This window comes from Podarcis pityusensis (assembly GCF_964106645.2).
Source record: "Podarcis pityusensis genome assembly, chromosome: 6".
NCBI lineage: Eukaryota > Metazoa > Chordata > Lepidosauria > Squamata > Lacertidae > Podarcis > Podarcis pityusensis.
The window spans coordinates 21,623,316-21,638,662 of record NC_138030.1 but is presented as its reverse complement, the minus strand read 5'-3'; the positions used below and the strand labels follow the sequence as shown (position 1 = coordinate 21,638,662).

Genomic DNA, 15,347 nt, shown 5'->3' with positions numbered 1-15,347 from the left:
CACCCATTTGGAGAGATGGCAGAGGGCATTGCCCTCACTCTGAACTGGACTCATGGTGTCATAAAGTCAAATCTGTTTGATTCAAGTAGGTAGCCGTGTTGGTCTGCCGTAGTCGAAATAAATTAAAACGATTCTTTTAGAAGGTAGTTAAAAAGACTCTTCTTAAAAACCTAAAAACTCCCTTAAAAGAATCAAGTCTTCAGAAAAGTTATATGATCTAAGAAAGTCTTTAAAAGAAGCCTTCCAAAAGAGTTTAAAAATTATAAAGTAGCACCTTAGAGACCAACTGAGTAGTTTTAGGTATGAGCTTTCGTGTGCATGCTGAAGAGTCTTTTTAACTATCTTCTAAAAGAATTGTTTTAATCAAATCTGTTTGGTTATGTGATGTCACTACAGCAAAAGAACTGCACTGATTGGTAAACAAAGAGACAAAGAGTGAAGAGAGGCAAAAAAGGAAAAAGGGAGGGGATGAGAAGTGACATCAAGGCATATTTTGGAACCCACATTTTCACATGTGAACATACAGTACAGTCCTAGCAGAGACTGAGTAAAGAGAAAACAGTGCTGGACAAGACCAGGATCAGCAAAAGCATCTCCTCATTGCTCAGAAACAACAACCCTGATGTGAGCACTTTTTGTTGATGCTAGACTTTGCAAGATGACCTGCTATGGTCTGCTGATACTGCACAAGAGGCTTCTTTTACTGGTCTGACTAGCTACCCTGCAGAACTTGGCGAAGGGGCACTGCACAGAGTGACTTCTTCCCTGGCCTTCCTCCAGTTTCACATTAAAGTGATTCAAACCCTAACAGAATGGCTGTTTTGCTGGGAATCTTAGGTGAGATACCGATATAGTGGAAGTTGCCCCCAGTTCCAGTCACCACACAGAGGCAGCTTAAGTTCCCAAATAGTTTACTGCTGCAGAAGAACAGGCTTCAGTATTCCAGTTCTGGATGTTGATATATACAAACAGCTTGTAGGCTTTGGAGATACAGATATATGTATATACAAGTACAAAACATTTCATAGAATCTTAGAGTTGGAAGGGACACTAAGGGTTATCTAGTCCAGGGGTCAGCAACCTAAGGCCCATGGGCCAGAAGCAGCCCGCAGAGGTCATTTGACCAGCCAACGAGCCACCCCCGAATCGAGCTGCCAGCTCTCGCGCTGCACTAAACCGGCACAGCGCAGCGCGGGATTCACTCCCGTGGCGCCGAAAAGAGCATCTGTGCGCTTGATCATCTTGGTTGCCCTCCTCTGCACACGTTCCAGCTTGTCAACATCCATCTTAAATTGTGGTGCCCAGAACTCGACACAGTATTCCAATTGTGGTCTATGGCAGAATACAGTGGTACTATTACTCTATTACTTCCCTTGATCCTGGACACTATACTTCTGTTGATGCAGCCTAGAACAGCATTAGCTTTTTTGCTGCTGCATCACACTGTTGACTCATGTTAAGCTTGTGGTCCACCAAGACCCCTAGATCCTCTTCACATGTACTGCAAGTAAGTCAGTTGGAAGGGACCCTGTTGCTCCAGCAATTCAAGACGCAACACACACTTCAACTCATGGATTGACCCTAACACATAGACAAAGAACCCGGCACACTAATGAGCTGAAGTGCCTTCATCACTTATATAGTCGGCACTGGCTGTTGCCCCATAGCAACTGGCTTGGCTCACATGCACCTGTTGGCTCCTCTCATACATGGGACCATTTGTGCTCATAAAGGAAATCGACCCTTTCCTCCATGTCCAGTTCCTCCAGGAGTCAGCAAACCTTTTAAGCAGGGGGGCGGTCCACTGTCCCTCAGACCTTGTGGGGGGCCGGACTATATTTTGAAAAAAAGAAGTACAAATTCTATGCCCTGCAAATAACCCAGAGATGCTTTTTAAATAAAAGGACACATTCTACTCATGTAAAAACACGCTGATTCCCGCACTGTCCGCGGACCGGATTTAGAAGGCGATTGGGCCAGATTCGGCCCCCAGGCCTTAGTTTGCCTACCCATGCTCCAGTCTATTTGACAGCCCTTAGTGGTTTTTGCAATTATACAGATGAGCTCTTTCAACTGTCGATAAAGGGGACCTTTCTATGCCAGCTTCATCACCGTGCACCCAATTAGTTGTGCAAAAGAATTGGTATCTTGGATTAGGCTGGAGGTCCATGAAAACGCAGTGCCAGACAAGCTTGCAAGCAGGACAGGACAGATATAGCCATCTCCCATTACTGTCGCCAGCATCTCACACTCCGAGAAACAAGTTGGACCTGCGACAATTTGCTGTGGTGTTCAGTTCTTTGTTCATTGTGCCAACCCATCAGCCATGCCATCTGCAGGATACTCCGTTCTTTCCACCCTCCCTAGTTTTTCAACACTACTCAGTAAGCATTTGTTGGCCACTGAGCATGCTTAGTCCTCATTGACCTTTTTGGGGCTAGCCCATCCTTTAAGGTTTCCCCGAAGCCTGCTGATGCCTCTCTCTTGTGCTTGGATGGTGCTGTTTGGGCTACCTAAGGATCTGTATATGGAGATGAGTTTGCTATTAGCCTAAATCATGATACTATTTCTGAAGATGAGAGGCTCAGTTGTAGTGGTCAAGACTTTGATAGACATATCCTATTTGAATTTGTCTCATCTGAGAGAATGACATCCACAGCAATGGCCACAACATCATCCTATGTCTCCCAACACTACATCAAACAGGGAGATTTTGGCATGAGGGAAGTGTTTTGAAACAAACCACATCCCATGTGGATTCTGATGTGGTACAGTCCTGTGAAAGGATTGTACCATGTGGACCACCACATATTTGAATGAGCAGAAATAGAAGTGAAATAATAAATGGGAGGAGGGACTGCAAAGAGAATTAACTACACAGTAAATACAAGTTTTCTGATATATGCCTCTCTCACTAAACGTAGTACCCTAACACTGCAGCAGCTCTTATAATTTCTTCAAGATACTGATCTTGCACACTTTATCGCTACACCAAGCTCTCTGTGCTTGGCAGATGCATTGTTGCTGCACTGATAAACATCTGCAATTAAGGATCAATTGTATCATTGGTTTTCAAAAGGACCCTTCCTAACAGGGTCATCATTTGTTTTGAAGTTCCCAAAATTACTGAGTACTATAAAGGAGCTATCCTTCCTGTGCCATTTGTGTATGTACCTGTGGATTAACCTGCAGCAGGCACTGTATAAGGACTTTATTGACAATCGCTGTGAGATTAACAGCGTTTACCCAGCGCTTGGGTTGTGGCAAGTGGGAAGGACATGTCTAATCCCCATCTCCTTGTGTTGCTTGCTCTCTTTCCCTGAAGCATGCAGATTACTGCTGAAAACCACACTGTGTGAGAGACGCTGAACACAACATGGTGGGATTTGTCCTCATTGTTTATGTCCTCCTCCACCCAAAGCATTTGAATAGCTTGCAAATCCTGTGATAGCCTTGCAAAATCCACAATGCCACCCCAAGCAGCGACACCCACCCACCCCACAACAACAAAAAGTTACTAGGCCAAGAACATTTTACTTTAGGATTTGCTCCTGGCAAACAAGCCAGGCAACTCTTTTGCCGCAAACAAACCAGCATCTCTCTTGGGTAGGGCAGTCATTTGATTACACAATTGCTTCCCCACACATCCATTTGAAAGTCAACTCACACTTGTTACTCTGCAGCAAAGCGTGTTGAGCAGTAAATGTGGTTTGAGTTGTGAGCTAGATACATGGCAAAGGCATCCTTTGACCCCTTTCATAATGGATCCAGTCCGTCCATGATCCCAGAATACCAACGTAGTTGTGTGAATTAGCTGGGGATAGAGAGTGAGAACGGCAAAAGTGATGAACATATGATTCTGCCTTCAGAATATGAGAAGAGCTGAATCAGACCAAGGATGTATCTAGACCAACATCTGTTTTCTCATAGCGGCAGATTAGATGCTTGTGAGAAGCCCACTTGCCCTCTTCCACTGTCTCCCCAGCAACACGTAGTCTAAATCATACCCTCCTTGTCCATCAAGCTTGGTATTGCCATCTCCTCTGACTTGCAGTGACTCTTTGGGTTCATCTGAGATTCTTTCAGCTGGAGTTGCTGAGGATTGAACTTGGGACCTTCTTGGTGAAAAGCACGTGCTCTGCCACTGAGTTATTGCTCTTCTTCATATGGGTTTTTGGTGTTAACATGGGTTTTATGGTCTGTTGCTGCTGCTGCTTTGCATCCTGGGGCAATTAGCAATGTCTGTCTTGCAGCTGCTCAGAAATTGGTTCCTCAATAGCATTCTGAAGAGTTCAGCCTGACATTAGCTCATGCAGAACAGAGAGGTTCCTTAATCCTTTTCCAAATTCCGCTTGGCTTTAGGACTTATGGAGTCCCTGAATCCATCCTCTGTTTTCCTTCGTCTTATGTTTGGATAACTTTGTAACCTAGCTATTTAGAAGGACTGCCCTTCCCTCTGCCAACAGTCGGTTGCTCTTCTGCTTTTGCTCCCATTTCCTCTTTGTTATTTCCTCCCTCTAAATCTTTAGACTCTGCTAGACTTGGCAGGCTTTTTCTCGTGGCCAACATTTAAACAAGAAAAGTCTGGGGAGGAGAGCGCACCCTTTGTTTAATCACTTAAAACAGATGGGGAAGACGTGGCTGGCTGGTGGCTTGCAAAGCAGTCGTTCTTCCCCAATCCAGCAGATGATAGAAATGACAGCTAGATTCACAACATGCACCTTAAACATGCCCTCCAAGTGTCCTGATTTTCCAGGGACAGTCCCGGAATTACAAAAGCCATCCTGGCTTCTGATTTTACCCTGGAATGTCCCCATTTCCCCTGCCAGTGCTGCCACCGCCAAACTCACGGAGGAAGATGTGCTTGTTCTGAACGGCGGCAGCAGTGAGGGAGCATCCCATTGCCTCTCCATGGCTGCTGCTTCCGGTCTCCTCACTTGGGCAGCTTTTAGCAGCTGCTGGAGCGCAGGTGAGGAGGAGGCGAGGCTGCCACAACCATTGCCCAGTCCTGTGTGCCATGCCAGCTCTGAGGGGCAGGCAGAGGTCGGGAAGAAAGTGGGAGCAGAGTGGAGCGCAAGGAGTCTTTTTTTTATGCTTTGTGCATCTGGATCTAACCTTGTCCCTTTCTAAAATTTATTTTTTGGTGTGTGTTTTTCTTTTCGTAAACCAAAGAATAAAATTGGGACTGAGGGATTTTCTCAGGACAGTGAAAGGCATATGTGGTGTATCCCATTGGTGAAGTGGTGGTAGAAATGATCAGGGAGCTGGGACAAAAAATGGGGGCGGGGTCGAGGAGCATCAGTTGGGGGAAATGAGAAATGTTCCTATTTTCATCTGAGGAATTTTGGAGGGTATGACTTAAAGAGGTGTGCAGAATGCACAACTACAGCAGGTGCAATTTCCTCCCCCATGCAGTGCACTGAGTGAAAAATCCGCATGTGCAAAGCCTTTCCCTTCCACGCACCCCCTAAAGCTACAGTAACTCAGCCCGAAATTGAGCCAGCTCTTTGCTCCATGGGCCACCCCTTTCCTCTCCTGCAATCCAGGTTTAGAGCCAGTTTGGAAACCGGTGATGATACCACTTAATAAATGGTGCTTCAGCCCCAGCAAATCATTTTTATGTTGGAAGCTGGTGGACAGCTGCTTCCTTTAATTCAAACAGAAGTGGACATGGTGACCTGACCATTTATTATTTCACAGATCATTCAGGTGTTTGCAGCAGCCACTGCCAAATGGACTTAAAAACAAGGCTGGTGCTCACTGTCAGAATGTGTCTATAACTGAGGATCCATTCCACTCATATAAAATGCATGCAATGTTAAAGTCCACAGGCCCTGACACGTTCAGATGACAGAGACTTCCTGCTACTTGATGTAAAATTTCTCTACCTGGTCACCTAGATGCAATTAACCGCTCCTGTATTGGAGTCTGGTCTGTTAACCCCTTTTTGTCTTCACATCCTAATTTGAGGGAATCAGCAGTAGCATACAGCTGACATTCAGTTGTTGCTGCTTTGTTATATTGGTAGCGTTTCATACATTTATTGGTTTTGCTAATTTAGTGAACGTTGCTCTAGCTTAACTTAAGCCCATTAATTTTGATGGTTCAACTGTGAGTAGAATTTAGATGGAGATTTGGTTTCTGTGCTGGGCAGGGAAGAAGGGGTTTCTCCTTCCCTCACTAGGGATGGATAAATCTGTCAGTTTTGGTTTCTCCCAATTTTTCATTTTTCCACTATTCAGTTCCTCACATTTCCACATCATGATGCAATTTTTAAACAATTATCCTGAAAATTAATCAGCTTTTTAGTGCACGCTTCTTTCAATATTCACTTTTTTAATGAAATGGTTCCTAATGCACATATTTTTGCCAGCATTTCCCTCTAATATACTACATTTTTAATGTTATTTTTCATTGTTGTTATATGTGCTTTTATGCAGTTTCCTTTAATCCGTGCATTTTTGTAAACATATGGTTGGAGAACTGCATTGAAAAATTCAAAAAGGTGTGAATTTTGAAGGAAAGATGCATTCCTGTTCACATATTGTTTGGGGACGTGCAAATTAGGTAGATTTCCATAGAAATGTGAACCAAACCTAATTTCTCTCCCAACCAGCATATAAGAGCAGTGGAGTAGCAGAGGATGGACAGAATATTCCATCGCTCTTCCAACCAACCACTCAACTCACCTAAATGAAATTCATCTGGTGATCAGCCGAGTGGTTTAAAATAAGACCGACTCCTTATAGGCATCTTAACAGGCTGAATAAAGCAGTATTGCAAATAAAAAATTCATAATTCAAACCTATGCTGAGTGATCAATGCAAGCTTTCGTCATAGCTAAGAATAACTAAAGATAAAATGCTTATGCATTAACAGAACATGGGGTTTATAGCACTAAATATCAGGAAGTCTCTCTGTATAGTACAGTGGTACCTCTGGATGTGAATGGGATCCATTCTGGAGCCCTGTTTGCATCCTGAGTAGAACGCAACCCGCGTCTGCACGCGTGCGCGGGTTGCGATTTGCCGCTTCTGCGCATGCGCGTGACATTATTTTGAACGTATGCGTGAGCTGCGAAACCTGGAAGTAACCCGCTCCATTACTTCCGGGTCGCTGCAGAACGCAACCTGAAAACGCTCAACCTGAAGCTACTTTAACCCGAGGTATGACTGTATATGCATTCACAAAATGCTGGGAATGACTTTGCCTGCAGGTTTGCCAGAACCTTTAACGTCTTTGAGTCCCTACACCTCTGTAACAAACCTCTTGAGATCTACAGCAGACAATCTACAGCAGACATGACCTTTTGAACCCATGGGAGGTGTGAGTTTTTAATCTGCCTATGCTAACTTCCACCTGCGTTGCGCCAGACTGAGTTGGTTGTATACATGTCATTGCTGATACCATCCTCTGAATCTGGTGGAAGTCAGATTTGGGTGCTGGGTTGCAGCCGTAGCTTTTCCAAGTGGTTGCAATCTGGTGTCAAAACTGAATCTGTGCTCTTAAGCAGGCAATAAGCATGCGTATGATGACCAGCTTAACCTATGGCAGCATGAGTGAAAGCGAGGGCTGGCTAACAAAACAAAACAAAAAAACCACAGCTGTTGCAGGAAAGCACGATCAAATTAATATGGATCAGGCAATGCCTATTGAAGTAAGGTGTGTTTTTTTGCATTGCACAGAACTCAGCCTGCAGCTGGAAGTCTGGATTCTTTAACTGTGGTCTGCTTACTCTACTGTTATGGTGAATTCAAAATAACACTCCATCCATGTTGAATCTTGTGTATATTTCTTTTAGCTCATCACAACAATCATCCTTAAATCCTCAGAAAATGATCTTTAAAACTTTGGGAGCCAGTATGGTGTCCTGGAGAGTGCTGGACCGGAATTGGGGTGACCCAGGATCAAATCCATACCCACAAAGCTGGGTGACATTAATCCTATCACTGTAGCTTTACTTCATAAAGTTGCTGTGGAAATTAAAAAGGAGAGGGAAAAGAATCATGCATACTACCTTGACCTCCTTGAAGGAAAGATCATTACCAGCTTGTCATTATAAGAACTAGTGTGTAACTTAAAAATAAGTGCCTGGGTTTGCTTGTTTCCTCTTCCCTCCTCATCCTTTTTCCTTTTGTGTGGTGTCTTTTAGATTGTAAAACTTGTAAGCAGTAACTATTTTATTTTCATTGATCTTATGTTAAGGTCACTACTCTGGGTGCTCTGTAGTTGAAGCGTTTCTATACTCAAGCCTGGAAATAAAGAAAAGTGTGCATCTGTGGGGAAAACATGCAGGAGTCAATTCTGAAATACCTAGAGTTTTTTTCTGCACTTTCCCTTAAGAGATATTCTATGTTAGGGGTAGCCTGGCCAGGCGTCAGAGGCTTAGTTTCTCAGGCCCTCAAGTTTCATGACCCAATGAACCAACTGCTCATTTGGGTGTGTTGAATTTTTCAAATTCCCCAAATGAGGGGTGCTAAAAAGTTGTAGCATGACTTGGGAATTCAAAAGATAATTTGGTTAAATTAATGTAGTTTAGTTATATTAAAATTTGACTAAAATTGCATAGAAACCATTAAAAAGTATTGTGAAGCACTCACAGTTGTATTAGATTTTATTTCCTTAGTTCTTTAGCAGTACCTGACATTTTCAGAAGGTAAAACTAAAATTCTTTGTTTTCCGAAAGTAGCTTATGCACTTCTTCATCAAACCTAGACTTTCCAAGCTAAATGCTGTCCAGCTACAAAAATAATATCAGATTTGAATTCCTCACACCCCAAACCGTATTTTTAAGACCAGTTTCAATCCATCTGATAAAAGGGATCTTCACCTAGATTACAGTCTGGTATGAGCTGCAAACACAGGATGGTGTCTGCAGGCATAGGAAAATATGCTGAGAGACTATTATGCATGTGTTGTATTTGAAACAAACCCCTCTAGCTCATGGATATATGACTGATCCATAGATGGGTGTTTATATTTTACCACCACTAAACATATTTTCCATGCATACAAATATGGGGATTGCCAACTTGGTTCTGCAAAATGCGATTTTGGAAGGTGGGGACTTTGACCCGAGGCCCTGAGAACACTTCATGCCCCTCCAGAAAGTATCCTTAACTGAAGATATCTGCTGAAAGGTTTCTACCTTTATGCTGACAGAACTTACAAAGGAGTCTTAGAGCTATCTCACTAGATCCCTACAAAAAACCAGCTGCCTCCCATTCATGGACTAAACTTGCGTCAACTAAAATATCTCTTGGCGTTACTATGTTTAGCCACTTTGCAAAGCTTTGTGAGCAATGGATCTGGGTCAAGTCCTTCTGTTTAGTATCAATTTCAACTCTTCCCTTGGAAACCTCATTTCTCTCTCACGCATCAGACTGCACAAAGAACGAGGAAAGAGCCTCCTTTTCTGATTTGCACGTTAAAGGCTCTCCCAGGCCAGCCGTTTGAATCAGGACATTTCAGCCTGAAAACTTTTGCTCACACACATAATCGAAAAGAGAGAGAGAGAGGTTGTTTGCTTTTTTTAGGAAGGCTAACTTCTGACTGAAGATGACACAATAACCTGAGGGGAAGCACGTTACAATGAAACACACCGCGTGGTTAAAGCGTTTAGAGACTGGGGTGGGGTGGGAATAAGGCTCCCCAGATCGACAATGTGTGACTCGCATGCCCTCATCATACATAACGCTGCCCATAATCTCTCAGCCTCTCTTAAGGCTCTCTCTCATCAGCAACAAGGAAAGAAGATGGTAACCTGCGTACTCACCATATGGCGCCTCCATCTTAGCACTTAGCTGTGCGATTACATTGACCATTTCTCATCAGTATAATTCTGGAGAAAACGTAGAAAGTGTAAAATTACAAGAAAAGCTGGGTGAAGGAGGCGGGCGGAAGGGTGAGCAAACCTGCCTCCTCTGTTATCTTATTGATTCGCTTAATCAGGCCTAATGTGGGTGGAGATGTTAAATAGTAACCAAGCTCATATGGAAACCAACCTGCAAGGTGCCGTCTGCCACGGTAGCTATAGTAACTGCTTCCAAGCTTGAAACTCAAACATGACTTTATGGCACACTTTTGGGACTCCTACCGACACCTAGTTTCAGGCCTTGGGTGACCCCATTGCCGGGCGATTACTTTCCTTCTTATTCCTCCAAGACAAGAGGCTAAAGGGAAGTAGCCCCGGAGCCTGGCAAGGCAGAGAACTCTCCTTTGGGAGCTGTGAACTAGGTCAGTTTCACAGCTGCAGAGACACGGGGCATTTATTGCCCTGGCCAAGCAAACACAGAGAACAAAGGCTTTGTGTCTGTGCGTGCACGCGCTTGAGGCCCTGCACGCCATCATTGTTGATGTGCTGTGCGTACATACCCAGGTGTACATTTGATTATATGTAAAAGCATAGAGGGTTGTGTATTAATTCATGGCAGCGTACATGTACATTGTAAACAGAGAGATCTAGGTGTGTAGTAAATGTGTGTGGTTGAGGATAGGCATTTCTAAGGACCGGGGCTTATGTGTAGGTGTATGTACATTCTAAATATATTTATTTTAAAGTATATAGTGACCTTTACTCAGGCTCCCAAAGGAGTTTGCATCAAAACAGGATAATTTAAAATATGCAAATGACACACATGTACCAAAAAATAATAATAATACCCCCCCCCTTAGTAAACTATAGCAGCAGGGGAAATAATTTAAACGCGAGAATAAAAATGTCTTTGTGTGGTGCCGAAATGATAGCAATGTTGGTGCCAAGCAAATAAAACAAAAGTTAAATCCCAAAGGAATGCCAAATGGTTAGGGCAGTCACAACTGTGGATTAGCTAAGACCTGGGGATGCTTTTGCACTGACAGTTATACACAGATTTACTGGTGGAACTCTGGATACACTCTTATTGTTGTATATTCCATACTTGACAAGTCGTGTTCCTGGTGTTAAATTATTCCCAGTGGAAGATTCAATTTCAGTATACTGCTTTTATTTTGGGGGGTGCAAGAAAAATACGGCATAGATGACAATTTGTTCTCTCCTACAGGGCAAACAAGTTTGGGTAAAGGTGGCCATTTAGTGTGTCACCAAAAAAGAGGAAATGCATCACCCCCCCCCCAAAAAATGTCAAATATTTACATAAAATTTGTATATGCTGATCTATAAAATGTGTATATAATAGTGGGGAGTGCCTGGCACTGCCTAGGAATGACTAGAAACCAAAAAATATTGTGATTTTTAAATGGATATGGCAATTTATGAGTTTGAACCCATCATGCCAAGCATTGGGCAAAGTCATGCCGAAGTCATGTTTCGGTTCACCATCTTGATTCAAAATGGTGCCTGGCATCCAAACATCAATGGAGACAGCTGTCCGCACCTCAGGAACCCTTCTGCTGAGTTTGACGACAATATCTCTGGAGGCAGCCGAACCTACACCAAAGTCATGTTTCGGTTTGCCATCTTGATTCAAAATGGTACCCGACATCCAAATGTCAACAATGACTGCCACCCACAACTCATGCCGAGTTTGGCGGCGATATCTTGTGAGGTGACAAAACTTTGCGAGAACACACAGGCCAACAGGCGGACCACTTACCAAAATACCACTTCCAGAATTTGGAAATCATTACTACAAATCAAATATAAGTGCTATATATCTTGTGAAAGTTGGGAAGTCTGTAACACATGTGCTGTATCCCTCCCCTCTGCCTCTGACCCTCCGCCTGCATCCAGTTCCTGTTGGGTTCCCTACAAGGGAATGTAGCCCTTTTGCTGAAAATGGTCCCCCTACGACATTTTTCATGGTGTGCCCTCCCTGGTATCAGTACAGATTATGGGTGGTCTTTAAATATTTTTAATAATAAACAAGCACATATATCAATTACTGCTGAGATGGAACCACAATTGTGAGGCCTGAGGAGATTATGATGATGCGTCCTCAGCTGTTGCTGTTGGTTATGGACTACTTGTGACATCACAAAAGCCTGAATGGATATAAAGGTGGGCCTGTTCCTCTACCCTAGCAGAACACAGCAAACAACAGCTGTGACCTTCAGCACTGCCTGGTCTTCTTCCACTTGAAGAACAAGAAGTGGCAGGTGGACAGAGGCAGTGGAATGCTATGGAGTGACAGTAAGGCAAGCTTACGTGCTGAGCAGGATCGTAGCTTGAAGATGGCTGATACCCACAACTGGAAGCTGGCTTGTGTCTAGTAATGGACCTAGCAGAAGCTGGCAAATGTTGGTAGGTAGAAGCCGGTGGAGTTCACATTAGTGAACCAGCAGGTGCCACAAGGTTGAAGCAGGCTGACGTTGTGGATGTAAGCTGGTTGACATTCATCTTTTGAAGCTGGTTGACAAGAAGCCGATGGATATCTGTGGGGCGTAAATGTGAATGGAGAGTGAAAGATGAGTGAATATGTCCGTTGGCATTCTTCATGGATGTTGGCAGATGTCTGATTGTGTATATGAATGGGAGGTTTCAAACGTGGTTCAGGCGAATGTAGGGGGGAAGTGGGGCACATTGATACACGGGGCACATTGATACGCTAACAATATTTCAATATCGAGATTTCTTTTAAAATAATTTTTATGAAGTACAAATGTCAGGGCTGCCTCAAGTCTCAGCTCACAAAAGACCAACGCCTTTCTTTTCTTATATACAAAAGTGTTTATTGCAGTTCATTGTTTGCTTCAGATCCAAGGCGCGCAGCCCTACGTCTGCTAGGCTTAGACCGCTGAAGTCCCTTCTGAATCTGTCCCTGCCCTGCACCAGTTTAAGAGGCTTGCGCTGCTCCACCTCTTTCTCTCTTTCCTTTTCCGCAGGGTCTTTCTGCCCGCTGGGGTTTCGCCCCTCCTGGATTCCTCCGACGCGGAATCAGACTGCTCTTGCCCCCTCCTGCGGGCTTTGGGACCTGGCCCCTCCTCCGGGCTCCCTGTACTTCCGCGCGCCTCTACATTTGAACTTGGCGCGCGCCCCCAACCTCTAACTTTCCTTTTGACAGCTACGCTACTCCCTTCACTACTCCCCTCCCCTTCCGGGAGGGTGGCTTGCTCCGACCTCCCTCCTTTCTCTACTGCCGGAGCCGCCTCCCCTGATACACTGGAACCTCCACCCCCTTCGCTGCACTCTGGCGGGGAGGCTGGTCCTGACGCCCAGCTGCCACTTTGGGATCCCCCGCTGGCCCCCTGCTCCTGACAAGTCCCCCCTGGGGCTCCCCTGGCCTTGACCACCGGCGCCCCCTTCTGGGAATCCTCTGATTCGCTGGAAAGACTCATGGAATCTCTAGAGTCATTGTCATCCTCTTCCTCGCTGTCCTGGGATTCATCCCCATCGCTCTCCATCTCCTGCCTACCCTGTGCCTCTGTCCCTGAACCCCTGACAACAAATTAGAAAACATACCTATTTACAACAAAAGAAAATACAAAAGAAAAAGAAAATACATATAACCAAGGAAAAAAAATAGAGAATACTTTGTCTCTTTTCATATTTACAGTTATTTATACCTCTATAAAATGCTATTCACAAAGGAGTGAAATGAAAGATAAGATATCAGGAAAAAGAAAAAAAAAGAACAAAGAAAAAATAAAGAAGTAAAAGAAAAAGATCATAGGTGAAAACTTTTAAAAGTAGATAAGTGTTCACTATACATAGCTGTTTCCTATCTATATTTATATTCAATTGTATAATTTCATCTCGTCCTTATCTACCTTAAATAAAGTGTTGTTGTTTTTTTAAAAAATGTTATCCGTGTCGCGACATCCCTAAAACGTGTCTATACATGTGTGAGTACAACAGTTGCGACCGCGACGCCCGCCAGTTAGCTGTTGGGGTTTGACAAGAGTAGGTGTGTTTTTAGCACGGGCAACTAAAAAATTACGTGAAATGTAAAAGTGTTCCAAAGCTGTTTTACGTTGTTTAGTTAAGATTTAAAAATACCAAAGGTAAGTTATTCCACTCTGTAGTCAGGATAACACATGATTTTAAAATAAATTCAGTGGTTTTATTAATAATTGTTAGGTTTTTTGAAAATGTCCATTGGGGCACTTTGATACACTAAGACACGAGGCACGTTGATACATATAAAAGTGCATACACTAGTGCCCCAATATACAAGTTTGCATGAAATCTCTAAACCCATTTAATTTGAAAAGAAAAAAACTGTTGTTTACTATGTGGCCAAAGTCATTTCTAAATATAATATGACCGATTATCAAATGTCATATCTCAGGAAAAAAACAGGATTTTGTATGTTTGTTTTCCCCATTGTAGAAGATAAGGCAAACATTGATTTCAAGGATGTTGTTTTGCCGTTGCCAAAACCAAATTTCCCAAAGGGCAAATCTCAAACATCTCTTTATACTTTTTCTATTGACTTAAGTGGATATAATACAGTGGTGCCCCGCAAGACGAATGCCTCGCAAGACAAAAAACTTGCTAGACGAAAGGGTTTTGCGTTTTTTGAGCTGCTTCGCAAGACGAATTTCCCTATGGGCTTGCTTCGCAAGACGAAAAACGAAAATGTCTTGCAAGTTTGTTTCCTTTTTCTTAACACCGTTAATACAGTTGCGACTTGACTTCGAGGAGCAACTCATAGAACGCGGTGTGGTAGCCTTTTTTGAGGTTTTTGAAGACTTTGGTGATTTTTGAAGCTTTTCCAAAACTTCTTTTGCAGCCATTTGGTAAGTTAAACTTTTAAAACTTTTTTGGGGGTTTTTGGATTTTGGGTTGGGGTGTTTGGAATTCAAGGACTTGGTGTTGGGGAGGGGTTTGCAAGAATCTGGAAGCTCGTGGTTTTTTTCTGCATTTTTATGATTTTCTGTGACCATTGGGCCACTCTGCTGTTTTTTAAAAAAAATTCTGGATTTGAATTTCTGTGTGGTGGGTGGCTGGGGGAACAGTTGAGGAGGGGTTTGCAAGAATCTGGAAGCTTGTTTTTTCCCCCCTGCATTTTTATGATTTTCTGTGACCATTGGGCCACTCTGCTGTTTTTTAAAAAAAATTCTGGATTTGAATTTCTGTGTGGTGGGTGGCTGGGGGAACAGTTGAGGAGGGGTTTGCAAGAATCTGGAAGCTTGTGTGATTTTTTTCTGCATTTTTATGATTTTCTGTGACCATTGGGCCACTCTGCTGTTTTTTTAAAAAAATTCTGGATTTGAATTTCTGTGTGGTGGGTGGCTGGGGGAACAGTTGAGGAGGGGTTTGCAAGAATCTGGAAGCTTGTGTGGTTTTTTTCTGCATTTTTATGATTTTCTGTGACCATTGGGCCACTCTGCTGTTTTTTAAAAAAATTTCTGGATTTGAATTTCTGTGTGGTGGGTGGCTGGGGGAACAGTTGAGGAGGGGGTTC

General features: G+C 43.4%; 1 protein-coding gene across 1 annotated transcript in view; it reads right to left on the bottom strand.

Moving 5' to 3' along the window:
* The window catches only part of HNF4A (hepatocyte nuclear factor 4 alpha), a 66,078-nt gene extending 56,172 nt beyond the window's left edge, over positions 1–9,906 (bottom strand). Inside the window, exon 1 of the mRNA XM_081011369.1 lies at positions 9,776–9,906. Within this exon, the coding sequence (XP_080867495.1) occupies positions 9,776–9,824 (49 nt within the window). The 5' untranslated portion in view covers positions 9,825–9,906. The remainder of the gene's footprint in view (positions 1–9,775) is intronic.
* Between the last annotated feature and the right edge of the window lie 5,441 nt (positions 9,907–15,347).